The 27,075-nt window shown below is 52.1% G+C and overlaps 10 protein-coding genes across 10 annotated transcripts; 6 read left to right on the forward strand and 4 right to left on the reverse strand.

The window, feature by feature from the left end:
• Positions 1 to 126: 126 nt before the first annotated feature.
• On the reverse strand, positions 127 to 5,664 carry ANOM_000405 (3-oxoacyl-synthase; the record flags this gene model as incomplete). Its single annotated transcript, XM_015545663.1, has 7 exons — positions 127 to 243; positions 301 to 612; positions 690 to 3,965; positions 4,022 to 4,965; positions 5,018 to 5,469; positions 5,523 to 5,549; positions 5,597 to 5,664. 7 exons carry the CDS (start codon positions 5,662 to 5,664, stop codon positions 127 to 129), a joined length of 5,196 nt encoding a protein of 1,731 aa, XP_015412355.1.
• A 661-nt stretch (positions 5,665 to 6,325) lies between these two features.
• On the forward strand, positions 6,326 to 7,837 carry ANOM_000406 (citrate synthase; the record flags this gene model as incomplete). Its single annotated transcript, XM_015545664.1, has 4 exons — positions 6,326 to 6,759; positions 6,816 to 7,571; positions 7,629 to 7,711; positions 7,767 to 7,837. The coding sequence occupies 4 exons, from the start codon at positions 6,326 to 6,328 to the stop codon at positions 7,835 to 7,837; spliced, it is 1,344 nt and encodes a 447-aa protein (XP_015412354.1).
• Positions 7,838 to 8,446: 609 nt separating this feature from the next.
• On the forward strand, positions 8,447 to 10,036 carry ANOM_000407 (MFS transporter; the record flags this gene model as incomplete). Its single annotated transcript, XM_015545665.1, has 4 exons — positions 8,447 to 8,494; positions 8,544 to 8,942; positions 8,990 to 9,535; positions 9,587 to 10,036. The coding sequence occupies 4 exons, from the start codon at positions 8,447 to 8,449 to the stop codon at positions 10,034 to 10,036; spliced, it is 1,443 nt and encodes a 480-aa protein (XP_015412353.1).
• A 1,051-nt stretch (positions 10,037 to 11,087) lies between these two features.
• On the reverse strand, positions 11,088 to 12,325 carry ANOM_000408 (TauD/TfdA dioxygenase family protein; the record flags this gene model as incomplete). Its single annotated transcript, XM_015545666.1, has 5 exons — positions 11,088 to 11,245; positions 11,296 to 11,479; positions 11,535 to 11,728; positions 11,779 to 12,093; positions 12,151 to 12,325. The coding sequence occupies 5 exons, from the start codon at positions 12,323 to 12,325 to the stop codon at positions 11,088 to 11,090; spliced, it is 1,026 nt and encodes a 341-aa protein (XP_015412352.1).
• Positions 12,326 to 13,121: 796 nt separating this feature from the next.
• On the forward strand, positions 13,122 to 14,494 carry ANOM_000409 (SMP-30/gluconolactonase/LRE family protein; the record flags this gene model as incomplete). The annotated part of the gene is made up of 3 exons (XM_015545667.1): positions 13,122 to 13,772; positions 13,840 to 13,891; positions 13,944 to 14,494. 3 exons carry the CDS (start codon positions 13,122 to 13,124, stop codon positions 14,492 to 14,494), a joined length of 1,254 nt encoding a protein of 417 aa, XP_015412351.1.
• A 921-nt stretch (positions 14,495 to 15,415) lies between these two features.
• On the forward strand, positions 15,416 to 15,954 carry ANOM_000410 (cupin domain protein; the record flags this gene model as incomplete). The annotated part of the gene is made up of 2 exons (XM_015545668.1): positions 15,416 to 15,697; positions 15,751 to 15,954. The coding sequence occupies 2 exons, from the start codon at positions 15,416 to 15,418 to the stop codon at positions 15,952 to 15,954; spliced, it is 486 nt and encodes a 161-aa protein (XP_015412296.1).
• A 1,447-nt stretch (positions 15,955 to 17,401) lies between these two features.
• ANOM_000411 (SMP-30/gluconolactonase/LRE family protein) lies at positions 17,402 to 18,788 on the reverse strand (the record flags this gene model as incomplete). Its single annotated transcript, XM_015545669.1, has 2 exons — positions 17,402 to 17,967; positions 18,020 to 18,788. The coding sequence occupies 2 exons, from the start codon at positions 18,786 to 18,788 to the stop codon at positions 17,402 to 17,404; spliced, it is 1,335 nt and encodes a 444-aa protein (XP_015412297.1).
• A 346-nt stretch (positions 18,789 to 19,134) lies between these two features.
• On the forward strand, positions 19,135 to 20,634 carry ANOM_000412 (MmgE/PrpD family protein; the record flags this gene model as incomplete). Its single annotated transcript, XM_015545670.1, has 2 exons — positions 19,135 to 19,371; positions 19,423 to 20,634. 2 exons carry the CDS (start codon positions 19,135 to 19,137, stop codon positions 20,632 to 20,634), a joined length of 1,449 nt encoding a protein of 482 aa, XP_015412298.1.
• A 1,273-nt stretch (positions 20,635 to 21,907) lies between these two features.
• Positions 21,908 to 23,582, forward strand: ANOM_000413 (MFS transporter; the record flags this gene model as incomplete). The annotated part of the gene is made up of 4 exons (XM_015545671.1): positions 21,908 to 22,252; positions 22,309 to 22,840; positions 22,890 to 22,936; positions 22,992 to 23,582. 4 exons carry the CDS (start codon positions 21,908 to 21,910, stop codon positions 23,580 to 23,582), a joined length of 1,515 nt encoding a protein of 504 aa, XP_015412299.1.
• Positions 23,583 to 24,523: 941 nt separating this feature from the next.
• Positions 24,524 to 27,057, reverse strand: ANOM_000414 (C6 transcription factor; the record flags this gene model as incomplete). Its single annotated transcript, XM_015545672.1, has 3 exons — positions 24,524 to 25,121; positions 25,175 to 25,827; positions 25,906 to 27,057. The coding sequence occupies 3 exons, from the start codon at positions 27,055 to 27,057 to the stop codon at positions 24,524 to 24,526; spliced, it is 2,403 nt and encodes an 800-aa protein (XP_015412292.1).
• Positions 27,058 to 27,075: the final 18 nt, after the last annotated feature.

A 27,075-nucleotide genomic window follows, 5' to 3' on the forward strand; every position in this document is an offset into this window, starting at 1 on the left:
TATTGCCCTATTCTCCAAGACGTTAGACCAAAGCACAATTCTATTCATGTATCACATTCTATATCTAAACAATACAACAAACTCCATATAAACATTCTGAAAACATGAAATAAAATAAGACCGCTTCTATAACCGACGTCGGGCTAAAGCAATAGCCATGGCACTCTCTGGGGAGTGTGTGATGCTAACTTGGACCTCTTCGACCTTCTGAGCATCGGCAGCCAATTTGGCCCGATTATGAAGCTAAATAATGGTCAGCTATGACGACAGAAAAAGCGGCAACGACTTAAGTGTACTTACTAGGACGGTTGGAGGCTGCGCACCGTTGCTGACAATTTCAATATCGCGCATCGGAGCGCCTGCGCCTTCGGATGGTATCTGCAGGCTCTTGAAGATCGCCTCCTTGGCTGCCCAGCGCCCTGAAAGACTCGCTTGTTTATCTGGGCTACCTTGGCAGTACTTGATCTCCGCCGGCGTGAAATTGCGTTCCAAGAATATTTCATCTTCGATATTGACGCTCGAGATGGACTCGATATCTACACCGACGGACACATTGCCCTGCTCCTTGCTTATGCTGTCACGTAGCCATTGATCAGAAGACCTGGCGAAAAGCTGTTTGTCGTCGGAAACAGTTTTTGCGAGTTGGAGCGATGCAACTGAGGAAAGTGTCGTTGGAAAGCTGTATTCACCAGTAGCTTCTGGGAGACACGCGCCAGGGGATCAAGGAAGACGTCTTTTTCTTGATCACTAGTCCAAGCTGAATGATCTTTGATCTGGAAGAGACGACCCTCGGCCATGCGCTTTTGGAACACGGGGACAATCTTTTGCTGGCGCTGAAGCACCCGTTCCCGATACTCTTCAAACCGATTGGCCGTGATGCTGGAGAAGAGATAGCGAGGGGCAACGCCGACAACGAGGCCTCCCTTTTGTCCAAAGCCGAATGATGTCAACATGAAAGCCTTAATCCCTGACGTGTGGATAGTCTGCGATGGATACACCAGGTGCTTGAACTGTTGGAGTGCAACGTCGACATTGTCCGCATTCCTGTTGCCGGGTACGATACCAGTTTGGAGAGCCTGGAGACAACCATTGAACATCCACGCGCCTGCAGCACCCTTTGGATGGCCTGTCAGGGACTTCTGACATATGACTAGAAGTGGGTTGCCCACCGTACGCGACAGGTGGGTCATTTGCTGGTTGATTACGTTGCTCTCATTCTTGTCGTTCGCCTTCGTCGATGTGCCGTGGAATGACGCCACTTGAATGTCGTCGACGCTCAACCCCCATGTTGCTAGGGCGGCGCGCATGGGAGCAATGGTGGGATCGATATGACGGATGTTATTGCTCCATGTCCACTGAGCATCCCGAATACGAGACGCGGCGATGTTGTTGATATGCTGTAGGTGCGCATCGAGATCTTTGAACTCCTGAGAAGTTGCGGACGCGATGAGCTTCTGGGACTCCTTGTGTCGCCAACTCTTGATCTCCGAAACAACTTCATCCAACCTTGCCTTGCGGTATTGCAGATCCAATAACGGTGACTGCACCGCGTCGATGCTTTCCCTGGCGGCGGTGAGTACGCCCTGGCCGGGTGCAGGTACAGACCGGCCGACCTTGTCGCCTGCCATCTGAGAATAGGCGACAATTCCATAAATTGGGAGACCCATTTGTAGAGCTAACTCGGCGCTCATAACCAGTTGGATACCGCAACCAGCGGACTCAACGAATCCACTGCGAGAGGATGCTGTCGGACGAGACATTTCCGAAGGGAGGTATCCCTTCTCCAACTCGTCCTCTGCGTTTGCCGTGGCCTTCATATTCCCGAACTCATAGGACATCTCTTCCTGGAAGTCGTCGGAGCCACCAACAATAGCGACCTTGGCCTTGAGTGTCTGAATTGCTTCACAGGCTATATCCATGGATTCCACAGAGGTCGCGCATGTGCCTGAGGGTGACTTGATGGGGCCTGCAGCTCCCATCAACAGCATATTAGTCCAGGCATTCATGGCGTTGAGGAAGGATTCCTGCAAAATGTCGCTTTGCACAGGCCGGTCAAGATATCTGTCCCGATACACGCCACGCATAGCCAGCAAACCTCCGGCCCCAGTGCCGACGCAGTTGGCCAACTCGGATACGTGGATGTGGCGGTACAGCTCAAAGGGATCCTCCAGTCCAGCACTATACATGGCCTCGGATACGCAGCATAGAACATAGACGGTCATGGGGTCCACCTGGGAGACGATGTCCTCAGGAATACCGTACCGAGTTGGATCCCACCCGGATGGGAGCTGACCGGCGACAAATCGATTGAATGCCATGGCCTTGGGTACCATGAAGACAGCTCCACGCTTGACCACGACCTTGACAGATTCGGAGCCTTCAATCGGCATCAAGGCGACCTTATCACCGTGACGCAGCTTGAATGCTTGGGCGACACCCTGGGGGGCTTCAAAGGGAGGAAGGTCCTCGTCAATAACGACTTCGTGCATGATCTCCTTTTGGGCAGGATCATATCCCTCCGACAGCTCAGGTTCTATAACCCGGATGCCGGCATGGCCCAAGATATGCTGGCCGTATTTCTCCTCGATATCTGCCTCGTCCACCGGTTCCTTCGTCTTGGAATCCACCCACCCGGCGTATTGCTTGCCTTTAAGGTCACCGTCAAAATGCTTAATGAGGCCCATCATCCATGCCAATTCTGTATATCCTTCCAGGGACAGTCGACCGCCGTGCTCCATCTCCCAGCGCGTACGCGCAGACCCCCAGGGGCCAAGCTCTGAATAGCCCACCACTACTACGGTGCGAGATAGATCAATCATGCCCTGCAAGGACTGGAGTCCAGCGGTTACAGAGCTGTAGTTTGACAGAGGCGGGAAGGCGGGCTCGATGTTAGAGCGGCGTTTCAGAGGAGGCTGGACAGTATCCTCAGCAGGCTTGGTTCCTAGAAGAACCTTTTGCTCATGCAGATTCTCAGCGACTAGGGCCTGACGGATCCGACTTTGCGAGACAATCTTTTTCCGGATTCCCGAAATCTTCTCCTTGAGGTCGCTGACCCCTTGAAGGCCTCCGCTCAGGTCTGCATAAATTGGCTTGTCATCGGCCACTTCAAGTATATCTCCTGAGAGAAGAGATAAGATGTTGAACGCCATCTCTGGGGCCGAAAATGTCAGAATGTCCAAGGAGTCCTCCATACCCTGGGCGACGATATTGTTCGCACTCATCAAGCCCGTGCCGCGGGTCCAGCCGATCACGGCACCAATGATGCAGAGAAACTCTGACCAGCCCTCAGAATGGAAGCGATTAAAGAGGGTCTCCAGTCCCAGTTTCGACTCGGAATACAATCCATCTCCACCGAAGTTACCATGGTTAGGAGACAAGGGCAGCACGACACCTGTCGGGCGACAATCAAAGCCCCGTTTCTCCTTCTGCTGTTTAATGCATCCCAACAACCGGAGCAGATTAACCAACATGGCACGATGGGCCAGTTCTGACTTGGAGTCTATCTTGTCAATCTGTCGCCCGATTTCGGAGATGGCCGCAAAGGGGATGATAAAGTCGAGATCCCATCCATATCCAGACTGCTCGTCGTAGATGTGGGTGATTAAATCCTCGCAGTCACGCTTGCTCGCTTGGTTGAAGGGCAGCACAATCAATTCTGATCCGGGTGCACCGACCTTCGCATAGAGCTGGCGGAAGGATGCAGCGACATCTGAAGGCTGACGACTGGTGGTGACGATGACGCGCGCTCCACCGGCCAGCAATCCGGCCACGATGTCTGCTCCAATGGATCCAACTCCAGCACCGGTCACCAACACTCTTCTTCCAGCAAATGAAAGTCCGCTAGAGACTCCAGTGGATAGGATATTCAGAAACGTGTCGGTAAGCTGTGCGTCATACGTCCAATCTACGCCGGCTCGACTGCGAAGGTGCGCATACGGCACGTTGCGGTGTGGAGCTGCAACCACCTGTGCGTAGTTCAAGGTGGAGACATTCTTGCCACCGTTGCCTGGCGGCGAGGAACCTCAGAGTACTGGATGCGCCCATTGGCATCAACCTTTGTCTCGGGTGCCATAGCAGGCTGGGCATAACGGAATACGGGGCCATTGGCTACGCCCGAAGCGCGAACATCTTTGATCAGCTTCTCAGCCTTCTCCTTGATGTTGTTATCCTGGGCAGTTTGGTCCAGCATCTGTTCCAACTCCGGTGACCATCGGTTCACAAGGCTTTGGTATCGCTGCGAGGCCTTGTCCTCGGTAACAGGACGGATGTCGTGCAACAAAGCGATGAGGTCCTCTCGGGCCGTATTCCACCATGAATCATACCGACGAGCCTTCCGCGGGTCGAAGATTGTGCGCATGCCAGTGAGAAACTCTTCATCAAACTCTGCGTCCCATTCAGCCAGCTTATCAGCTTCCTCTCCTTGCACCTGTACTTGACTGGGCTCTGCCACACCATCCAAGTCTAGATGCTTGGCCAGGAGCTGGAACTGCTTGTGTAAGTACTCATTTTGATCTTTCTTGAGGGCTTCGATGCTAGCCAGGTCGACCTGGGCCACAGCAGACGTCTGTGAAGCGGCGCCCTCCGCCCTCTTCTGTAAAGTTACACCGGCCTTTCCGCCGTACCGGCTAACCACTGAGTCTAGGAATTGGGTTGCCTGACCGGCGTCTGCAAGACGGGCAGCTGGTTCCATTGTGACTGCAAAGCATAAGACGGCGGTCTGCCGGTTGGCACCTAGCCCCCAGTTTGAGGAGAGATATTCCCGTATTTTGGCTTGATTGAAGCCTGCAGGCATACGGGCAGCCACGAGGCGATCCACATGTCCGCCCATCACCTTTCCCGGTTGTCCAGAGAAATTCGTGAAGTGGGTGGCCAGCGCTTCCAGCGTGAGATCTTCACTTCCCTCCGGCAGACCGCGAAATTCTGCATCTAGCTGTCCGATGAGCTCATTCTGCAATGTGGATTTACCTAACCGGGTTAGAGCGAACAGACAATGGGCAGCCATAGACACAGAACATACCAGCAGATAGATCGCGGATAGACTTAGCCGCAGGTACCTCATCAAAGGCTTTGCGGATCTTCTGAGCCACTATGGAAATGACAACGTCGATTGGGCTCAAGTCGACATCTGGCACGGCGGCGGCTTGCTGGGCAGCTGGCTGGGGGGCTGCTTGGACTGCCACAGCAGGCACGGCTACTGGTGCCGGCGCGGGGGTGGAGGAAGCAACCGGTTGGGCCGGCTCATCATTAGTGCTCTCCACCGGTGGCTCGTCATCATAATGGTAGTAGATGTGCTGGGCATCGTCGGCGTGCGATAGGTACTGACGGTCTATGCAGCGCACCAGGTCCTCTTCCCCGTACTGGCCCTTGGCAGTCTTCTTCGCCATGTTCGCTAAGACATTGGAAGGTCCCACTTCAATGAAGCGCTGGATAGTATTATTCCGCTGGATAAGATCATTTTGTGTCTCAATCCTGGTCATCCATGTCAGCTTGTAGATGTGATCTTGGCGACGAGAAAGTCTCACCATCGAACGGGAAAGGCAAATTGGTAGCTATGATATGTTAGCATGTTACACGTTTCCAGGGATAGGGCACATACGACAAGAGTTCAATGAGTAATGTGTAGGCTCTAAGCTGCTCTGACGGTGGCTCCTTGCGTTGAACCATTGCTGTTGTAGAATGAATAGAGTTTGCTGCTGGCGTGGCTGTCGTGTTTGTTGTCGTGACCGTCGTCCTAGTTGTTGGTGTGGCTATGTCAAGAAAGAAGTGATTATATTAAAGGTATGGGGCATGAACATCTAAATAGAATTCTTCACAATATAAAGGTGACACTAAAGATAACGTTATCTTTTGGCTTTTTGCAACATCTTTCGGTGCCATCGGCCTTTTATTGCCACATGTACAGCGCTCCCGTGGGAACGACGTAGCCAGAGCGAGCCGGCGTATGGTAGAGCCAAAATCCCCGGTACACGGGCCAGGAAGGATCATGGCTTATGCATTGTCCATAGGCCTTGGAGCCGCCTCGAACCTGAGATAAGAGTGGTACGGCTGATTATCGTACAGCGGGCCCTGAACCCCCCCGGAGGTCGTTGGATCGCGCATCGGCCGCCGTTGGCCGAGATCCACACACGAGGCCATTCCCAACCCGTATTCATTATAGATCCGAGTTACATTGCTGTATAAGTCGGGCACATTATTGTTCCGATTCATGGCTATACACTTGTCTACTCTGATGACATAAATACGGCCGGTTGAGACTACTAGACCTCGACAAATAGACTCCCAATTACATCCTCATCGCCTTTCATTGCTACTAAACCCATCCATCATGACCGTCATCCAAGAGACTTCGCCCAAGCGGGAAGCGCTACACATTATTGATGACCGCACTGGGTCCTATTACTCGATTCCCATTCAAAACAATGCCATCAATGCCAGCGATCTGAAGAAGGTCACCGCACCAGAAGATAAAGCCTACCCTGCCAACCAGACGGAGAATGGGCTGCGGGTTTACGACCCAGGCTACTCCAACACCGCCGTGAGTCACAGTAAGATCACCTATATCGATGGACTCAAGGGTACCATCCAGTACCGTGGGTACTCCATCAACGACATCGTCGGACGCAAGACGTTTATCGATACCGCGCATCTGTTGATCTGGGGCCACTGGCCCTCCGCCGCCGAGGCCGAAACCCTTCAACAGCGCCTCGACCAGGTTCCAGTCCCTGAGGAGTTTGTCTTCAATGTGATCAAATCCTTTCCGTATGGCTTCTCCAAGATTATCTCTCCAATGTGTGCTCCCTGCTGACCTTCAACAGACGAGATGGTTCCCTTATGGGAATGGTCATCGCCGGTCTATCAGCACTCCAGTCCAGTGATATGGAGGCGATCCCCGCTCATGTGGGAAAGACCATCTATTTGAATAATCCCGAGCTGGCCGACCAGCAAATCATTCGGGTCATGGCCAACATGTCTATGTTGACCGCGGCGGCATACTGCCATCACATCGGACGCGACTTCACTCCACCCCGCTCGGGGCTCTCGTACATCGAGAACTTCCTGCTCATGACTGGTCATGTTGAGGAGACCACGGGTCTGCCAAATCCGCGATACGTGAATGCCATTGAGCGACTCTGGGTACTGATTGCCGATCATGAAATGACCTGCTCCACCGCCGCCCTTCTGCAAACCGCATCCGCCCTACCGGATGTCATCTCCTGCATGGTCTCCGCCATCTCGGCACTGTACGGTCCTCTACATGGCGGAGCCATTGAAGTGGCTTACAAGAACATTGAGAGCATTGGCTCCATCGCCAATGTACCTGCTAAGATCGCACGAGTCAAGGCAGGCAAGGAGCGTCTGTATGGTTACGGCCACCGAGTATACCGTGTGACGGATCCTCGATTTGTCTTCATTCGCCAAATTCTCAATGAGCTGTCCGAGGAAGTCGAGAAGGACCCATTGCTGAAGGTTGCGTTCGAAGTCGACCGTGTTGCCTCCGAAGATGAGTACTTCACGTCCAGGAATCTCCGCCCCAACGCAGATCTGTTCGCCGCGTTTGTCTACAAGGCTCTGTATGTTCCTTTTTCCCGTGGTCTTCGGAGTATAGTGGTGTTAATCCTGCGTTTTAGTGGTTTCCCGCCCGAATTCATCCTGCCTCTGTCGATCCTCTCTCGTACACAAGGATTTATGGCCCACTGGAGGGAGGCCATGGGTATGCTAGACTCTACCCTGATCATTTCCGAAGCATCTTACTGACACGGGCGTAGGCAATCCCCCAAGAATCTGGCGCCCCGGTCAGATCTATACTGGTGACTTGAACAAGTCCATGGACGAGTGATTCTATCTACTGAACTCCCTCCGGCCTGTTGGATAACAAGTTTGACACACGAGTTTTAGAGTGTTCTTGTATATTCCAACCCTTTGTTTTCTTTTCTTTTCTTTTTTCTTTTTTATGTTTCCTTTCCACTTATTCGGCGACGGCGTTCTTGCAGTAGACAGATAGTTGAATTAAACATTTCTTGCTTGACGTGCCTCAACCCGAACCATAAGCTATGTTCGGGAATTTTTGGATTGTTCGGAGAATTGTGGATGGTCGATAATATTGAGCGCTAGAGTCGAAAATCTTCCAGTGTCCTCCGAAGGGTCCACCTGCATCTCTACCGTGCCTCGCCTGCTCGTACTCGGGTCTAGCGCTGACATTCTCTCGGGGATCGCGTCCGACACACAGCAGCTTTTCACATCGGTCCTTCTACTCCGGATGCTTGGGCAAGATTATATAGATAGTTCTGTCGTAGTCTCTAGTCACAGTACATTACGCCGTTTCATACAATTCCTGGCCACCTCCCTATTCCCAGCTAATGGCAGTTTGGGCGTAAATATTTATTCAATAACCTCTCTTACAAGCCTACAGACAATTGTACAATCTGTGTCCAAATCACGGAGCGTCATGGCCGAAGAAGTAAACGAGAGAACACGACTGCTGTCCCAGTCCGATGTAAGTCTGTCACCCAGCGTCTAGTCGTTTGTAAAACTAATGCCCCCAGGACTCTTCCCCTTCCCTGAAAGACTTGGAAGAGTGGGAAGAGCCTCGCAATTGGACAGTGTCATACCGCTGGCTATGTATTGCCGTGATTTCGATCTATGGATTGATCAGTCCGGTCATCGCAGCAATCATCGTGCCCGCCATGCCCCAGATAGCCACCGACTTGAATGTTACCGACCCAGGAATGCTGCAAGCCTTTGTTTCTGTGTATGTTCTCGGGTGGAGCTTCGCTCCCCTGGTTGTCGGTCCCTTGTCCGAAGTCTACGGGCGCATCTCGTTGTTGAATACCGGCCACGGCCTGTTCCTGGTCTTCAACGCCCTGTGCGCGTTCGCCCGTAGTGATTACGAGTTACTCATTCTCCGGTTCATCACAGGAGCCGTTGGTAGCGCTCCGCTGTCGGTGGGTAGCATCCAGTCATACACGGCGATCGCTAATGAATCAAATAGATCGGCGCAGGGATCATCGGAGACCTGTGGGCTCCAGAAGAGCGAGGCCTTTCCATCTCCCTTTACACCCTTGGGCCCCTGCTGGGTCCCGCCATCGCGCCCATCACAGGTGCATACATCGTGTCCCACACGTCATGGCGGGCAATCTTCGCGTGGTGTTCACTTTACATCTTCGTCACATGGGTGCTAGGTCTTTGCATCCTTCGCGAGACCTTCCGGCCAGTCCTCATACAGCGGAAACAAGCTGCTGCAGTCCGCAAAGGTGACCAGCAAGGCTCTCCACAACTGCACCATAAGAGCCTAGCAGATGTTTTCAGACAGGATCTCCGACGACCCTTTACATTCCTCGGAACCCAGCCCATCATACAAGTCCTATCCCTCTTCATGGGCTATCTCTTTGGCCTCAACCATCTATCCATCACAACATTCGAGTCCGTCTGGACAGACATCTACAACCAAACCCCATCCCGTGCAGCACTGAACTACATCTCCATCGCTGGTGGATTCATCCTCGGAAGTCAAATCACAGGCTCTCTCAACGACCGGGTACCCCTTCCTGTCCCCATTCTAGTCCATCCAGATATCTAACTCTCGCAGATCTACATCTACTACACCTCCAAAGATCCCGCAAAAGGAACCCCAGAGCTTCGAACAATCCTCATGCTCCCAGCCGCCCTTCTCGTCCCCGCCGGCCTACTAATCTACGGCTGGTCCGCCCAGACACACAGCCACTGGATCATCCCCAATATCGGAATCGGCATCTACGCCCTTGGTCTGATAATGAGTTACCAGTGTATTCAGGCCTATGTACTGGATTGCTATGCGGTGTACGCAGCCTCGGCGATGGGCGCCCTGACGATCCTGCGCTCGCTGCTGGGCTTTGTTTTGCCTATCCTGGCTCCCTTGATCTATAGAACGCTTGGGTATGGATGGGGTAGTTCCTTGCTGGCGCTTTGGGCTTTGGTGATGGGCGGGCTTGTTCCGGTTCTCCTGTGGCGGTATGGGGCAGTTCTGCGAAAACGGAGCGGCATTCTTGAGGAGATGTAGACGGCTCTTTGATTAAAAGTAGGTTCACGAGAGATGATGAGGGAGGAAAGGCTCCTGGTGAAGGGCTGCGTTGGGGTTATAACCTGCTTGTGTTGTGTGTTTCTTTCTGTTTAGAATGATCCTTTGCAAATACAGTTCTTCTATAGACTATGCCATGATTGTTTTGTTTACTGATTTATTTGTTTATATTTTTTTTCTACATCCACGAGAAATTAAAAATATGTAACCGCCCTCTTCTACTCTCCCCAGGTGATATATATCCTACTCAATGCTCTGGAAGTGTGTCGTCGAGCTACTAAGTCAAGCTACTCGGCCTGACACTATTCGTTTCCTTAAATTGATGCACATCTTTGAAAGTAGATCGTATCAGTTTCGCTGTCTACGAAATCTTATAGCCTCCTCCTCGTCTTCATTGAGATCAATTTCGTCCATTCAGGCATGTCCACGCACGACGTTATTCCACACTGTCAAACACTGCTACTTCTATGCCACGCTGGAACACCAAGCATAACACCCTTTATTTAGCAATCGTCAAGCCCTTGCATGGATTATGTTGGTGTTTGATCATTTCGAAGTAGAACTTCATTTCGGTTGTTTGCTAATTTGACTCTCACTCGTTGCGCGACGACGGGAAGTAGCCTCTCGTGCTCATATTAGACTCCGAAGATAACGCCATGTGGCCATCATACATACGAATATCTGCTACCTCGCTTAAATCGGATATCTCTGCTCCTTTATCAATGAGAACAGTATAGTGCTAGTAGCGAGAGCCCAAAGGAAGAAACTGAACTAGATGAACCATGACTGCACAGACTTCCTCGGATCTACGTGCAAAAGAAGTACTACTGTCTATACGGAAAAAAAAACTATATTCAAACTTCAAAAGATAAAAGCACTTGTTCTCATTCTATGCAAAGTCTATGAAATCAACATATCGCAACATTCATCAGGCCAATCGACAAACAAAACCAAACAAATCATTCTAAATCACCGCGAGGCAAGCCAAAACAAGTGCACAACCAAATCTAGATCAGACATTGGCGTTGCGCAATCACTTAGCAGCGGCAGCCAAAGCCTCCTGGCGAGAAACGCTGTTAGGGTCGAAGTAAGGCTGCTCGGCAATACCCATGGTGCGGTATCCCATGCGGCCTCCGAGACCGTAGTGGTCCTGGGTAGGACAGTGCAGGACACAGCGGTTGTCCCAGATGGCTATCGACGTCAGACACGGTGTTTAAGTATGGGTCGAAGGATTTACTCACCAACGTCGCCGGGGTTGTTCCAGCGGAAGCGGACTTGCAGGTCGTGGTTGTCGCCGACCAGAGAGATGATCTTGCTCAGGAGCTGCTCGCTCTCGAAGTCGGTGACGTCGTTGATGCGGCGGCAGTGGAGGCCACCTGCGAAGAGGGTCTTCCAGCCTGTTACGGGGTGGGTGCGGACCATGGGCTATGGATAGTTAGATGGAATCCCAGGGGGTTCAATTTGAGGACAGGCTACGTACGTGAGACTGCTTGAATTGCATGTCGGTGTTGGCGGGTGCGCCACGAGGGCCATCATAGATGCCGGGCTCGGTTTCAGCCAGCTTGCGCAGGGAGGGAACCTCGTGTTGGGCGGTCAGAGACTCGAAGAACTTCTGGTAAGGGGTTGAGAGACGGTCGTAGAGCTCATATCCAGAGGCCCAGAGGGTGTCGCCACCTTGATTCGTCAGTGAATGAAGTGCAATAGATTGATAGTGGGTAGCGTACCGGTGGGGGGGATTTCGGTCATGCGAAGCATGGTAAAGTCAGGGGGGCAGACTTCATAGGAGCCATCGCTGTGGTACTCCAGGACGGCGCGTTGGCGCTTCTGGCTGTTCTCGACGGCGTGCAGCTTCTGCTGGCGGCCTGGGTCAAGGATACCCATTTCAGGGTCATCCTTGCGGATGAGGTGGAGAGGGTGCTTGGACAGACGGTGGCCTGCTGGCTTGCCGGACTGCACACCCAAACGATGGGTGAGTTCCTTCTGGAGTTCTCCGTCCAGGCCAGTCTGTGCACGGAAGAAGACGACGCCTCGTTGCGCGACTACAATGATTGGTTAGTATCTCCAATCGTTTTGCTGCGAGATATGGCGGTACTTACTGGTGATGGCCAAGTCGCGCAACAGAGCATCGGCATTGGGCGAGGAGAGCCATTCAGCCAAGTTCGCCTTGGGGAACTCAGTGCCAATGCAGGGTGTAACCTGGAAGGACTCGTATTGATCGAGGATGCCCGTGAGCTGCATAGGCTCGGGGTAGGTGACCTTGGTGGAGTGCATCTTGTGAAAATTGAAGATTGGTAATTAAGATTGAGTTTGAGTCGGTTGTTTGTCTGATTGCTATGCTCTGATTCTTGTCGTGCTGATGATGAGAGCAAATCGATGGCAACTACAACGCTATTTATGTCTACATTTCAACGTAGAATCATGCCATATTGTCCATCTCATCCGACGGCGGTCCCATGAAGCAGCTGTCGGAGTATGTCTGCATGTCAGCATGTCTCTTTGCGCGATGAGGCTACATTGGGGAGTACCATACGCGGACTCTGTGTCTTTGCGTACGTTCAACGAGCTTGGTGGACCTGCGTAAGGCGGAGCGTCATGGACGGGGTCTCGGCGAGCGACACGCGGATACGAAGCGGCGTCGTTGCTCCGAACGACATACTTTCTCCGAACAACCTACTTCCTCCGACGCCACGCATCGCAAATCGTCAGCCTAATTTGAGTTGTGTCACAGAATCCTGCAGAATCCTGCAGGATTTCTGCATTTCAGGCCACCCCTGTCTAGCCCCTGGCACAACGTGGACTGCCATGTGGTTGATGCATTGGCGCGAGTCTAACATAGTGCTCGAGCCGCGACGCATCTCATCTCGAACGTAAGATGATGAAGGATTCGGCCCCCAACAGGAGATTGGAAGGCAGTGTTATACTTCAGCTGGACCTGAGTCTGTCATTCAGGAGACAGAAGACGAAGTATAAGTAGTGGGTAGTTTCTCAGCTCATTTGGGTAGTATCAACATCAACTCCTCCAGTGTGTATCTCAAGAACTTTCCGCGAAACTCCCACGTGTTTCATCATGCATCTATCATTGCGATTGGTTTCCCTCGCGCTATGCATAGCCCCGCTAGCATCTGCCGGGAATACTTCCACCCCCCTGGTTCAAGCCTGCACCGGCTACAGCTTCCCACGTGTCGCCTGCATGTACCGATATGCATCGAAGATGCCCCTTGACTTCTACCGCAAGGCCAGCACCGACATGAGTAGCGTGGACACTTACACGTCGACCGAGGTGTCCGGTGACGACTCGTTCCAGCAGGTTGGCAAAGCCACATTCCTCGTCTGGGACCAACAGCGTGGTAGCGAGATCCTAGGATCCGACCCGGTGTATGATATTATGTTTACTGTCTCCACTGGCGGGCACGAGGCACCCGTATACGTCCCCGACACCAACGAGGTGTGGTTCTCTGAATTAGGTAGAGGGGAGCTCCACCAGAAGGTCATCAGTCTGGATGGTGATTCCCCGACCCTCTCAACAATTCTGACCGACCCACCTATGTACGCTCCATCCGGGGCCCGCTACAGGAATGGAAAGATCTATTTCTCTGTTGGCGGTGGCAATTCCACTCTGGAAGGGGGTCCTTATCATCCTGGAATCTACTCGGTGGATCCCAAAACCCGCAAATCGACCATTGAAGTCAACAACTATTTTGGATGGTACTTCAACCAGGTAAGCATGCCCACCGACAGTACCCGATACACGCTTAGTGGGTTTCACGGGCTAACTTTCCATCCAGGCCAACGACATGGATATCGACCAGCACGGTCGCATCTGGTTTAGTGATCCTTGTACGTTCCTGGTCCTGGGATCTCATTTGCGCCCATACTGATTCAGCTATAGTCCTCGCCCGCAACTTCGGTACCTCAACATTCGCCCCTCAGGTCCAGGCCTCAGTCTATCGGTACGACCCAGCAACCGGGGAAGTCAAGATCGTAGATGACACATTGCACTGTCCCAATGGTGTTGCTTTCTCCCCCGACTACAAAACACTCTACCTCACGGACACTGACGCCGGTGTCACCATGATTGACCCGAAAGTGCCATTGAGCGAGGTGCCATCGCTCCAATACAACTCCACCAACCGACGCACAGTCTACGCATTCGATGTGAGCGAGGACGGCTCGTACCTGAAGAACCGCCGACCGATCCACACGGCCAAGGACTTTGTTCCTGACGGTCTGAAGGTGGCTAGCAACGGATATGTGATTACCGGCGCGGGTAAAGGTGTCGATATCCTTGATCCCACTGGCACACCATTGGTGAGCATCCAGACTAATTTCACCGCTGTGAACACGGTCTTTGGTGGCAAGAACTTGGATGAGCTGTGGATCGTTGGCCATGGCGCTGTGGCACGAGCCAAGCTGAACTTGACTGGCCCTGCTCTGCAGTAAGAGTGGGATTTGTGATTGTTTTTCTTCTTTCCCTCCTTTTCCTTTCCTATGTAAATTTCTTCTTTTTCCCTTCTTTTTCTATTTATTTTTTCTCTTCTTCCTTTCGCTCCCCTTCTTTTCTTCTTTCATAGATATTTTTAGATTTTTGTCAGACTATTCTTGATCCATTCCTCATGGAGGTGGATACCTTTTGGAGGTGTTTTTTCATAGATTCAATTATACCGTCACCGGCTTTCTCATTTGACTTTTTCCAAGCATAAGCACTAGAGTAGTACTGAAACAAATCGACTCAGTAGTCATTGTGTTTTGTTGGTTGAGGGCTCAATTTGGTTGGTAGATACCAAGGGCCATCGATAAGGGCCATTCTACCGCGGCGATCAGGAAGGATCCTTCGAAAGTATTTTCATGAGATTATTTTAGAGGGAAAGGAAAAGTAGAGTGCTGACGTCGAGTAGTAGACGGAAGTGGGCAGCGAAACCCTAAGTTCTAACCCTAAGAAAGCCTCAGCGATAGAGAACCCCTCCCAACATGGACTTCAGAAGACGGCAGCATAATAACTAAACTAAAACATCATGAAGTGACAAGAAATGACAAAGAAAGGAAAAAGATTTCTCAGCTAATACGAATTACATGAGCAACGGGTCCTGGATTACTCACGCACGTCAATGCTTGCATAAGGCATGCGGGGCTCGGGCGCCGACCTCCGCCCACGGTTCAATCGCCGCCGAGCAGACAACAAGCTTCCGAACCATCGTCCTCCGACGACCGACACCGTGCAAACCATGGGAGACATAAATAACATCCCAATCATGGCGGATTGCAATCCAATTCAACTCACCACAAGCAAACAATCAAATACTCAATTACTCAACTACTCAACAATCAACCCCCTCAAACCACACAAAAAAACCAACCTTCAAGATGGGCTCCCTTCCTGAGAAAGACTTCCCCCAAGTCCACCGCTTCATCACGACCCACAAGGAGGACGGAACCCCCACCTTCGAGACCAAAGTCCCCGAGCCAATCGAATGGGAACGCACCAACATCGGCGTCGATTTCTTCCTCGCCTACACGCTCAGCAGCTTTCCCGCTCCCCTCAGCCACGATGCCGACCTGAACCAATACAAAGAACACCTCGTCAACCACCCTCCCTTCATGATCCCCGGCGGCGCGTCGTGCGCTACGTCGACTACCACCCAGGCTGTGAGCCCATGTGGCATCGCACGGTGACCGTTGACTTCGGAGTGGTCATCGAGGGCGAGCTCGAGCTCGAGGTGGAGGGCGGCGAGAAGCGTTTGATGAAGAGGGGCGATGTTGCCGTGCAGAGAGGTACCAACCACTGCTGGCGCAACCCGAGCAAGACCCAGTTTGCGCGCGCCTTGTATATTGCCATGGATGCCAAGCCGGTCATTGTCAATGGCCAAGCATTGGGCGAGTCCTTGGGTGAGGTGAAGCACTGATTGTTATTTTCTTGGTCTTTTGAGAATGGGATTATGAAGAGGAAATGATTTATTAGATATGCTTGTACGGAGTACATTCAAGAGGAATATTATATTGTGAATTATGTGGTTTCTATCAAATATGACCCAAATTAACACTCCATCTAAAAATGTTGAATACATATACCGTACACGTAGAGTCTAGACAGAGAAATAGTTGGAGCACTTACAGCATGACGTCACTCCGCATGATAGACGTATTTTACCACCTGATTGACCGCTTTCGCGGCTATCGATTCTAGAGATAGCAGATAGTGGATCGTACTGATAGAAGTAAAACGTCATCATATTACAGTCTACGAGCGAGCTCAAGCATGGTTCTACCACACTGATGTCCTAATTTCTATATGCTTTACAGTGAAAGTAGTGTACAGCCATTGATTCAACTTTCTAGTTCTTTGTCGATATTACTCAAGGGGAAAGTCCTCAGAATGCGTACTACTTACTATGTCTCGTGCTACCAGAAATATATATACTACTTACTATGTCTCGTGCTACCAGAAATATATATTGCTACGTACGTGGCAGATGTATGCGAAAGAACATAGTAATCAATAGATACTAAACTTGCAATTTTTTCTCGTTTTATTAATCAGAATGAACTATTCTACAAAACACCTAAATATAAGATATTAAACCTACATTCTTGATATACAGAAGCTACAAAGAATTAAGAAATTCATAACCTTTCACAATGTTATAGAGAACCCGGCAATTAAGAAGCGGTCACCGAAGCGGTGAGAATAAGGTCATTCTTCTGAGTGATGTTTTGGATATGCATCCACTACGAGGGGCCTGGGAAAGGCAGCGGGCGAAAGAAGGCCCGGGATTGTATGATCGTCGGAGACTGGTGGACGCTTATCTGAGCGAGTATAATTTTATTAAGGTATCTTAGTTAGGTCAGGAGTCCTAATACCAAGCATCAAATCATCTCCGACGGTCTAACTCTACCCGAACGGTCGGAATTCCGCCGTATGCAAAGCAACATATCTTCTCCGAGGGTTTGCCTCCACGCGGCGCATCTAATTGAACCGTATGTACAAGCATCATATCATCTCCGGCGGGGCTGACTCCGCCCCAGTAGAGCGCAGTGCTCAATCTAGCTGAAACGATCTGATCTATCGTATAGAACGAGTCCGTGTACGCGGTCCTCTGGCGCGGGGTTAGGGATCATACCAACCTAAATGTACAGTGTTCGTCCACCATCTACTACAATAAGCCAACGGAAAAACACCTGTTGTTCAGGGATAATGAAGATCTCTATATTTCTTTCGATCTCTTTTGCTGATAAAAAAAGAAAAACAACTTAAAATCTCACTTTGAACGCAAAAGGAACTCCCAAACATGAAAAGTCATCAAAACCAATATTAACCGAATAGAACGCGACCCAAAGTCATGAACGAAGATTTTAAGCGTAAGATCCCTTCAGCCCCCATCGAATCCTGGCAACACCTCCCTTCCCAATCGCCCACAGCTCGTCCCGATCCGCCCCCGCAAACGCAACATTAATCACCGTGAAATTAGTCTGCACGCGCACTAGGGGCTCGCCCTCGTCCGTCAAAACCACGACACCCTTGCCCGTGGCCGAGACAAGATATCCCTCCCGCGACGTCTTGATTCCATCTGGTGCATACTCCATGGAAAGGTAGACGGGTCGTTTGTTCAGCAGCGCCTTGCGCGATGGAGCCACGTCGTACGCGTAGATGGTGCGGCCCTTGCGCGTGGAGTTGTAGGCGATGTGCGGAGCTGGGTAGATGTTCGGATCAATGATGGCGGATCCGGCACCCGTGTCTGTGAGATAGACGGTTTTGTTGTCCGGGGAGAAGGTGAGGCCGTTGGGCTCGAGGAGGGAGTCGTCGACCATGGTTACGAGCCCGGTTTTGGGGTCGAAGCGGTAGGTTGCTGGGTTGATTTGCGGGGCGTAGGTGTTTACTTGGCATGGGCGGCCGTAGTCTTGTTGGTAGAACAGATTAACTATCTAGATTGACAGAGGAGGGAAGAATAGGGGGAGGGGAGGAAGGATTACCATTGTCGGTGAACCAGATCTGACCCTCGTGATCGATGTCGAGATCGTCCACTGCGTTGAAATAATACCCGTAGTAGTTGTTCAAGAGAGCTTGAGTTTCCCCGGTGGTCGGGTTCAATGTATACAGACCTGGCCGGAAGGTGTAGCCCGCAAGTGACTCGTTTCCACCTATCGTGGCGAGGTAGAGCAGCCCGTCGCGGAATCGAGCCCCCGTGGCTGCGTAGATGGGTGGCTGGGCGAGCTTCTCTTCCAAGGTGGGTGGATCATTGTTCAAGTTAATCACCAGTTGAGGCAGGAATCCTTGCTGTAAGCGGGAGAAGTACAGTTCGTTAGTAGTGGGGACGTACACGGGAGCCTCGTGGGAGCAGTCCTCGATACTGAACATGAACTCGACACTGGGGTTGGGACCGAGGATGGCCGTCGCCGCCGACTGGTTCCACACCAGGAAATCGGCATTGAGCAGGTCGGAGAAGGTTGGTTCCTGTGGCGCATTGGTGGAGATGTAGGTGTCGGCGTCGCCAAGCACGTTACGCACTTTGCGCTCGAACCCGCCCTGGAGGAGCGATCCGTATCGATCAATGCAGGCAACCTCCGGGTAGCTGAACCCCGCGCACGACGAGACGAGCGTGGTGACTGGGGGTCCGCTTTGCGCTGCTTGAAGGGGTGCTTGAAGGGTTGCTTGAGGGCTGGAGTACCCCAGGTACTGCCGGTAGGGCAGGGACGCGACCCCGAGCAGTGTCTGCAAACAGTGGCTAGTATAGGAGAGCATCTTTGAATCTGTTCCATAGGATGAGTGAATCTGTCACAATGTCTCCTGTCTGTCTGGTGAACATTACTTTTTAAACTATCCTCACTGCTTGACCTTCGGCGGATGACGCCCGCAATCTGCATACACTCTCGCTCTGCTCGACCTCAAGAAACGCCATGTTTCCCGCGACTCGGACGCCGGTCCGCGAAAAGAAGGCGTACGCCCCCGAGGACCCGCGTTGAGGAAATACTACGAACTGTCTCGGGGTCAGGGGGCCGCTTACACCTCTATTTATGTAAGACCTCTACTGCCCAATGAGAGAGGGAAAGTGCATATTCCCTGTATTCAGCACTACGATCAATACACAATGACCGTCACAGACTCCACGCCAGAAGGCAACGTCACCGCAGAACTCTGCAACTGGGTGACAGACCTTAAGCCGTCAGACATCCCTGCAGATGTCCTCCAACGAGCCAAACATCTCCTGCTTGACGGCATCGCCTGTGGCCTGGTCGGATCTCACGTCCCGTGGTCCGAGCAAGCCGCCCAGGCGATCGATGACTACGAACCGGAAGGATACTGTAGTGTGATAGGCTACAAGAGGGTATATCTCATCCAATATGCATACAATAAATTAATGGCTAATTGTACATAGCGGTACGGCCCGCAAGCGGCGGCCATTCTCAACGGTTCCTTCATCCAAGCCGTAGAGCTAGATGACTACCACAGTGCCGCGCCGCTCCACTCCGCCAGTGTCCTCTTGCCTGCATTATTCGCCGCAGCGGAAGTACAGTCCAAGGGACACAGGAAGAGCGTCGTCTCGGGACTCGATTTCCTCGTTGCCCTCGTTGTGGGATTCGAAACGGGACCTCGAGTCGGATCCGCCATGTACGGCGCGGATCTGCTTTCGCGGGGATGGCATTCAGGCCCGGTCTTCGGCTCCCCGGCAGCGGCAGCGGCATCCTCGAAGCTACTGGGCCTCTCTCCGGATGACGCCGAGTCGGCAGTCGGGATCGCCTGCACGCAGGCGGGCGGGCTGATGGCAGCGCAGTATGAGGGGATGGTGAAACGAGTACAGCACGCGTTTGCCGCTCGCAACGGGCTCTTCGGGGCGCTCCTGGCTCGCGACGGCTACGTAGGAATCAAGAAGGTCTTCGACCGCAGCTATGGTGGATTTCTCACCATGTTCACACAAGGAAACGGCCGGAGTCCGCAGTATAAGCCTGCCGAGGTAACGACTGCCCTGGGGACAGAGTGGCAGACGAAGAATATCCGCGTGAAATTGCATGCCTGTGTCGGCGGCTGTCACGGGCAGATCGAAGCCCTGGAGAAGCTCCAGCGGAACTACCCTGACCGATTTGCCGTGGACCAGCTTCAGAATATCCGTCGCATTACGGTTTCCCTTTCCGAGCCGGTGTTTGCCCACGATGGCTGGGCCCCGGAGGAGCGGCCGTTGACTGCGACGGGCGGCCAGATGAACGCGGCGTACATCGGTGCCGCGCAGCTGGTGTATGGACAGGTGCTGCTCGATCAGTTCGAGCCTCATGCTTTGGACAGTGATGCTGTGTGGAGTCTCATCGACAAGACGACTTGTGTCCATAGCTCGGAGTTCGACAAGCCGGGTCATCTCTGCGGGGCCCGCATCGTGGTCGAGTTTAACGATGGGGAGACCGTGGAGGATGTGGTTGCCATGCCGAAAGGCTTCGATCCTCCCATCACGGATGAGGAGATCCGTGAGAAGTGGCGCAAGCTGGCGAGCTCCGTGATTGACTCGGAGAGACTGCAGAGAATTGAGAACTTGGTTTTGTCTTTGGAGACTTCAGATGATGTGTCAGAATTGTTGGCATTGATCAGCGGTGAGCTGTAGCACATGTGGTATGATATTTACAGGAAGCAGTCATGATTAGTATGTCAACGAATTAGCCATAGAATAATCTAGATTTCGAATTTCAGGCAATATTTTATCTCTTCAGCCTAATCTGGGCCCTTGCAGCGGCGGAGGTCCACTGGCCACTTGAGTACAGTAGAAATCCGATCTGCTTCAATTAGTCCTGCCTTCAGTGGCCTTCCAGGATTGGTAATATACGATTGGTAATCTATAATTTCCCACAGGACGACTAGAAGTAACATTGAGTGCCTTTACGCTATCCTTTCTCGGGTATAGATCACCAAGCTAGACCACATTGCCTGGCATTCTGAGCATCCTTGTGGGTTGTTCAACCCCAAATTTGATATCTAAACCGAGTTTGGCTATCTCTGCTATTGCGGCCCGTCCTCTGGACCGTCGTGTTGCAGCTGTGAGGTGGAAAGATTTGGAACAGTTGAAGATACAACTCCATGGTAGTTGGCAGTTGCCCGTTGCTGTGTTGCACATCTCACTTTGTATAGCGACACGAGTCGGGGTTAGGGTTATGTTGGGGCTATAATACTATCTGTCTAGAAAACTACAAAGCTACTTGAAATATAGAATTCTAGTGAAGAGATCCCATGTCATTCTACTCATGCCAAATCAATTAACCCCAACTGTACAATAGAACTGAATTCAGACCAAGTAGATTGTAGACATGGAGCAGTGAGATGCTTACTAAAGAGCGGATGAGGGTGCCGACAGTTCGCGTCACGTGCTTCACCAAAGCCCTCACGGTCTGTCGGCAAGTTGCAAATGTAGCATGATCATTCAGTTGAACCTTGAAAGGGGAGCCAATTATTCATTTAAGAGTTTAGTAATGGTATGATTACCATGCCCAACTGACCCTGACCAAGTGGAGATGGAACACTCACAATGCTGACGAAGGAACAACAAGCCCGATGATTAATGGCTCGGGGTACGGCGGCCGAGCACCGCGTACGTACGCGGTGTACGGGACGATCTCCAGAGCTTGATGGGAGTATATAGTATTTGTCCACCCATTGCCAAGACAAAGGCTGGAGGAGGACCAGAAACACTATTCTTATGACAAGGAAGGACTAGTTCTGGATTGAATCCTTCCGCTCACCTATTGTTATTAATTTGGTGGTTTTTGCTTTATTTTCTTTTAGATTTGTTCTTCATACGCGGGGCCGTGAACCATACTTGATCCGAGTCGAAAACCTTTCCTCCCTACCTATTCTAATTTTCATCCTCGACATATTCGTCCCCAATGGCTGCAGCAGGGTTGCCTGTAGTCTCTCCAGACTCTCCACCCTCTCCTCATCCGGGTAGTCGATTATCATCGGAGCCTACCGACATCGAAAGCCAGAAAGCTCCTTCAAACGCCGAACCCAAGACAGACCCAAACCTAGTCACCTGGAATGGACCAGATGATCCAGAAAATCCCCAAAACTGGTCCTTCGGATACCGGGCATTCGTCACAGCCATCTGGGTCTATGGAAATCTCTGCACATGTATCGCCAGTAGTATCTTCAGCAGCGGAAGCGGCCAAATCGCGCAGCGATTCCATGTCGGGAGTACGGTCGTGACACTTGGAATCAGCTTGTTCCTGCTGGTAGGTAGTATCCATCATCCCTTTTTCCCGTCTGAGTAGAATGCTGAACTAGATAGGGTTACACTGTTGGTCCGCCCGTATGGGGTCCCTTGTCCGAACGATTCGGCCGCAAATGGCCCATGGTCATCGGTATGGCTCTTTTCACCATTTTCTGCATACCCGTGGCCGTGGCACAGAATCTGCAAACGGTTCTCATCGGGCGGTTCCTCACGGGAGTCTTCGGTGCGGCGCCCTTGTCACTTGTCGGAGGTTCGTTGGTGGATATGTGGAACCCCGCGCAGCGAGGTGTGGCAATGGCATGTTGTATTGGCACGATCTTTGGTAGTCCGGTGTTGGCCCCGTTGATGGGAAACTTTATCGTGGAAAGCTATCTGGGATGGCGGTTCACACAGTGGCTCAGTTGCATCATGGGCGGGTCATGTACGATTCTGGTAGTTTTTGGACTACCTGAGACCTTTGCCGGGTCCATTTTGCGCAAAAGGGCTGCAGCCCTCCGCAAGGCCGGCAACCCGGACGTCCACACGGTGTTTGACGGGAAGCAAAAGGGAATCAAAGATATCTTCGTCATCTTTTTGCTGAGACCATTTGGTTAGTGCTCTCCTCCTCGTGCGACTCAACATATACTGACGGTACACAGCGCTTTTGGTTACCGAACCGATTCTTCTCCTGGTCACCATCTACCAGGTAAGGAAACCCGCTATAGAACATTGGCACACTCATCTCCTGACAAACGTACTAGGCTTTCATCTATGGCATCTTATACCTCGTGTTCGTCTCGTACCCCATCGCCTTCCGGGAAGTTCGTGGCTGGTCCCTAGGAATCAGCGCCCTCCCGTATATCGGCATGATGGTCGGAATTCTGATCGGCTGCGCCATTGTGGTCATACAAACGCGACGCAACTACGACGGGAACAAAGCAGTAGTCCCCGAGCAGCGGCTGCCGCTCATGATTGCCGGAGGATGTCTGCTCCCAGTCGGTCTCTTCATCTTCGCCTGGACGTCCAATCCCAACATCCACTGGGCAGGCATGGTCATCGGGAGTGCCCCCGTCGGCACAGGCATGTACATGGTCTTCGTGCAGTGTCTGAACTACCTGGTCGACGTGTACCCGACCATCGCCAACAGCGCGATCGGTGCCAACACATTTGTGCGCAGCTTCTTTGGCGCTGGATTCCCCCTCTTTGGGCCTTTCATGTATCACAACCTCGGCGTTGCCTGGGCGTCGAGCACCCTCGGATTCATCAGCATTGCTATGATCCCGATCCCCGTGCTCTTCTATCGCTACGGTGCTCGGATTCGGTCGTGGTCCAAGAATAGCAAGCACACGTAAGGACAACTTTGGTTCGTCTGCTGGGTTGGTGACCAGCTATTTCGAACTCTCCTGTCCTTCGTCCTTTTGTTTTGTCTCTGCCCCGGTTTCGGGGTTTTCCTTTTGTGTTCCTTTCAGTTTAGACTGGCATTGTCTGGTTTGCAAAATGTTGATATGACCCAAGAAAGTACTAGCGATGAGCATAATTTAATAATGAATGAAGTGGATGCAACAGCAACACGCATTGCCAATTAAAAGATATACCCAAGTACATTCACCGACTACCTCACCGCTCTTATCTCCATGGGCTCGGTATTAGGGGGGTGATAATGCCGGCAGAACAAGCCTAGAGGTGAACGAAGGCGGCGGTAGTTAGTGCCTCGGGCATGTGTTGCTGAAGCTTGTACAGAGTACTCCGTACATACTACTATGGCAGCTCCACTTATAGACATTCACTATGAATTAATATTACTACGTCGAAGTGGGCATGGGAGGCATTTAGCTAGGCCAATCCTATCATGTCGAGAACTAGGTCTCCATAACAAGACATGCCCATTGGGCCTCAATCGAGGGAAGGCATAGAATGGCACCGAATATCTGCTGAGTGTGTCCAATAAATATGATATGAATGTTTTTCTGGCCCGAGGAATAACTTGGATATGTCATAGTTGAATGACATCTATTTCTTTACTCATTATGTACCATTAAGCACATTATACTCTGTAAAGGCATTTTTACCCGTTGAAGCGGGTATATATATTTTGATGTTAGAGCCGCGATGGCCAACGCTTTTGTCACACATCTGTACTTAATCTGCGGTAGGTTATCGGCATCGCTCTAAAGGATAGGTATCATAAACTCATATACAGTACATTCAAAACGGGTGTGAAACAGTGATGAACATGGGAAAAAACGCCACCTGGGTCGTGACATAAGGAATAGTGGCCAAATAAAAAGTGCTATCATGACATTATACTTCGGGTAAACTCGGGGTCAAAAAGTGGTTCAGACGAGGTACAGGGTACTTCGGCGGGTACCCACATCGATGGTTGCATCGTCACTGCTGGATTATCAGCATGTGTGAATGCAGGGACGGTACCGTCACCTGTAGACGACGTGGTCAATCCAAAAGCGGGAAATCCCGGGTCCAGCAATCCCTCTGGGGGTACTGAAGGGCTAAGACCACAAAGGATCTCGTCGCGGCCCATCGGCAGGTTCAGTGAGGCCCACGCGTCCGGAGGTATCGACGAGAGTTCAGACTCTGACGGGGGCGTGCGGTCGGAGAGGCCGGTGGAAGAGCCATCCATTGGCCCCCAGTCGCCGGTTGCCGCAGAGCGGGACAAGCAATCTTTGATGGTATCCAGCATGTCGGTGCACCATCTCAACCCGACCTCAAGTCGGGCAAAGTACGCCCGAGGAAAGTCCGCATAGTGGAGCAGCTCGAGATGGCGGCGAGCCTCATGGATGAGTTGTATATCCTCCGTGTTGTCAGGCTCGCCGTCCAGAAGACAGCAAGAGAAGAGATCATGGACGGCGACAAGCGGATAGTTTCGAAACATCCTTAGTAAGGGTCAGCAACTGGGTGGGGGCCTGGACAGAATACAACAACAAACCTGGCTAAGACCGCACATCGTGCGAGCGTGATACTATGGTGTTCCCCGGCGACCTGACTGATGAGTTTGAGAGCATTCCGGGCGGGATCCCGATACCTTTGCTGCGAGCGTGCGTGACAGTCACAGCGATGTACGAGGACCTGGCTCACCATGAGACAGTATTTCAACTCGAGCTGCATGGGCGCCAAGTCAGCCATCTTCTCGAGGATGGGCGAGCTTAGGAGCGCATGGTATTTGATGTTCCATTCATTCAATGAACCCCACAGCTGCTGGACCTGCCGGCTTCGATCGGCCGCGCCGGCGAGGGCAGCTCGGGAAGAATAGAGATTGATGAAAATCTGTTCCCAGATCGTCATCATATGCACGTAGGCGGCGTTGAGCCGCAGCGGGAATGGTGCACGCTCCCCGCAGCTTCTTAATTGGATATCGGAGTCGAACAAGTATAGATCACAGGGCTGCCCTGTCAGGAAGGCCCGCTGCTTGTCCATGGTATAGACCACCCAGAAGAGTCGTTCTCGCTCCTGCATCTGTTCCCATCTCTTGCTTCGTGCCCCGTGAGCCCTATGGAGACCCGTGGAGCGGGCCACTTGGCACACTGTCTGACAGACCTTTTCAAAGACCACGCTACTATAAAATTCCCTAGCCACGAGAGCCTGGTATCAACGGTTAGCCACCTGGTAGTCTTTTCATCCCCAAGCTTCATCTTCTAGGGATTTAATGACCGCCCTTACCAGAGTCAAGAGCACCTGCACATTGACTGCACATGGCCCAGTAAACCGGTTCAGGTCCGCCAACGCTCGGTCGCAATTCTTCAGGAAAGAAGGGAGCATATCATCGTTCATGCTAACCAGATGGGAGGCGGTTGCGCGAGCGACACGGGCATCCAGGGCCACGGTCAGAATAATGATATTGGTAAAGGTGAGGGCCCACGCATCGCTGTTCCCGGCTGACAGAGACTGGTAATGCGTATCGATGGCTTTCTCTAGAGCGGAATCGTTGAAAATGGGCGTATGGATATTGATATGGCGTAAGAAGCCGTCTAAAGATAGCTCCAATAGGTAGCGCGGAGGTGTACTGATGGGTCGGTGATCGCTCACGATGACAGGTTCGTGACATTGGCCGCCAAAGGGAAACCGCTCCAGCTGAAACTCCAAACTCTCTTTGAACCCTGGTTGTTGGGCGACCACCTGCCACAAGTCCGACCCGTGCGGAACATCCTTGGTCAGGCGCCGGGTGATTTGGCGCTGCAGGTTTCTAAACAGTGACAGTGCGGCCGGGTAGTCCAGCAGGCGTTGGCCGCCCTGGTCGAAGTCGACCAGATCGCCGTGGGGATTCTCCGGATCGTGCTCTTCAGAACTGTCGACCTCCATCAGGTGGGGGGATCGGCACGAGGTGGAGCTCTTCGGGGTGTAAGTGGTGTATATGGCTGCGGGCTCGGGCGCTCCCCAGGGATTATCGACCTGCGATGGGCCAGGGGAGTGAGAGCATCGGCATGGCTGCTGTTGTTGCAGCTGCTCCGATAGTTTCGCCAGTGAGTTGTCAACGCGGTCTAGTCGGGCAACGACACCGTTGAAATCGTTCAGCAATTGTTTGGTGCGGTCGACGCGCTTCGGGGTAGTGGCAAAGTCGCACTCGACGTCCGCCCGGCGGCAGTTGGAGCATTTTGGTTGCTGTCGGTCACAGCGAATTTTTCGTGTGCGACATTGGTTGCAGGCAGGACTGGAGGTGGTGTCTGGTTGAGACCGCGGGCGTTTCTTGTTGGTGAGGCTGGGTAAGGCTGGCGATTCCCTCCGTTCCCCCTGATCCTGCTGCGTCTGGTCTCGGGCGGTGTGAGTTGCATCATCCGGGGCACCAGTCGCCCTGCTAGGCGTCCGGGCCGTCATGGAGAAATGCAAAAACGG

The sequence above is a fragment of the Aspergillus nomiae genome (assembly GCF_001204775.2).
Source record: "Aspergillus nomiae NRRL 13137 chromosome Unknown contig00003, whole genome shotgun sequence".
Lineage (NCBI taxonomy): Eukaryota > Fungi > Ascomycota > Eurotiomycetes > Eurotiales > Aspergillaceae > Aspergillus > Aspergillus nomiae.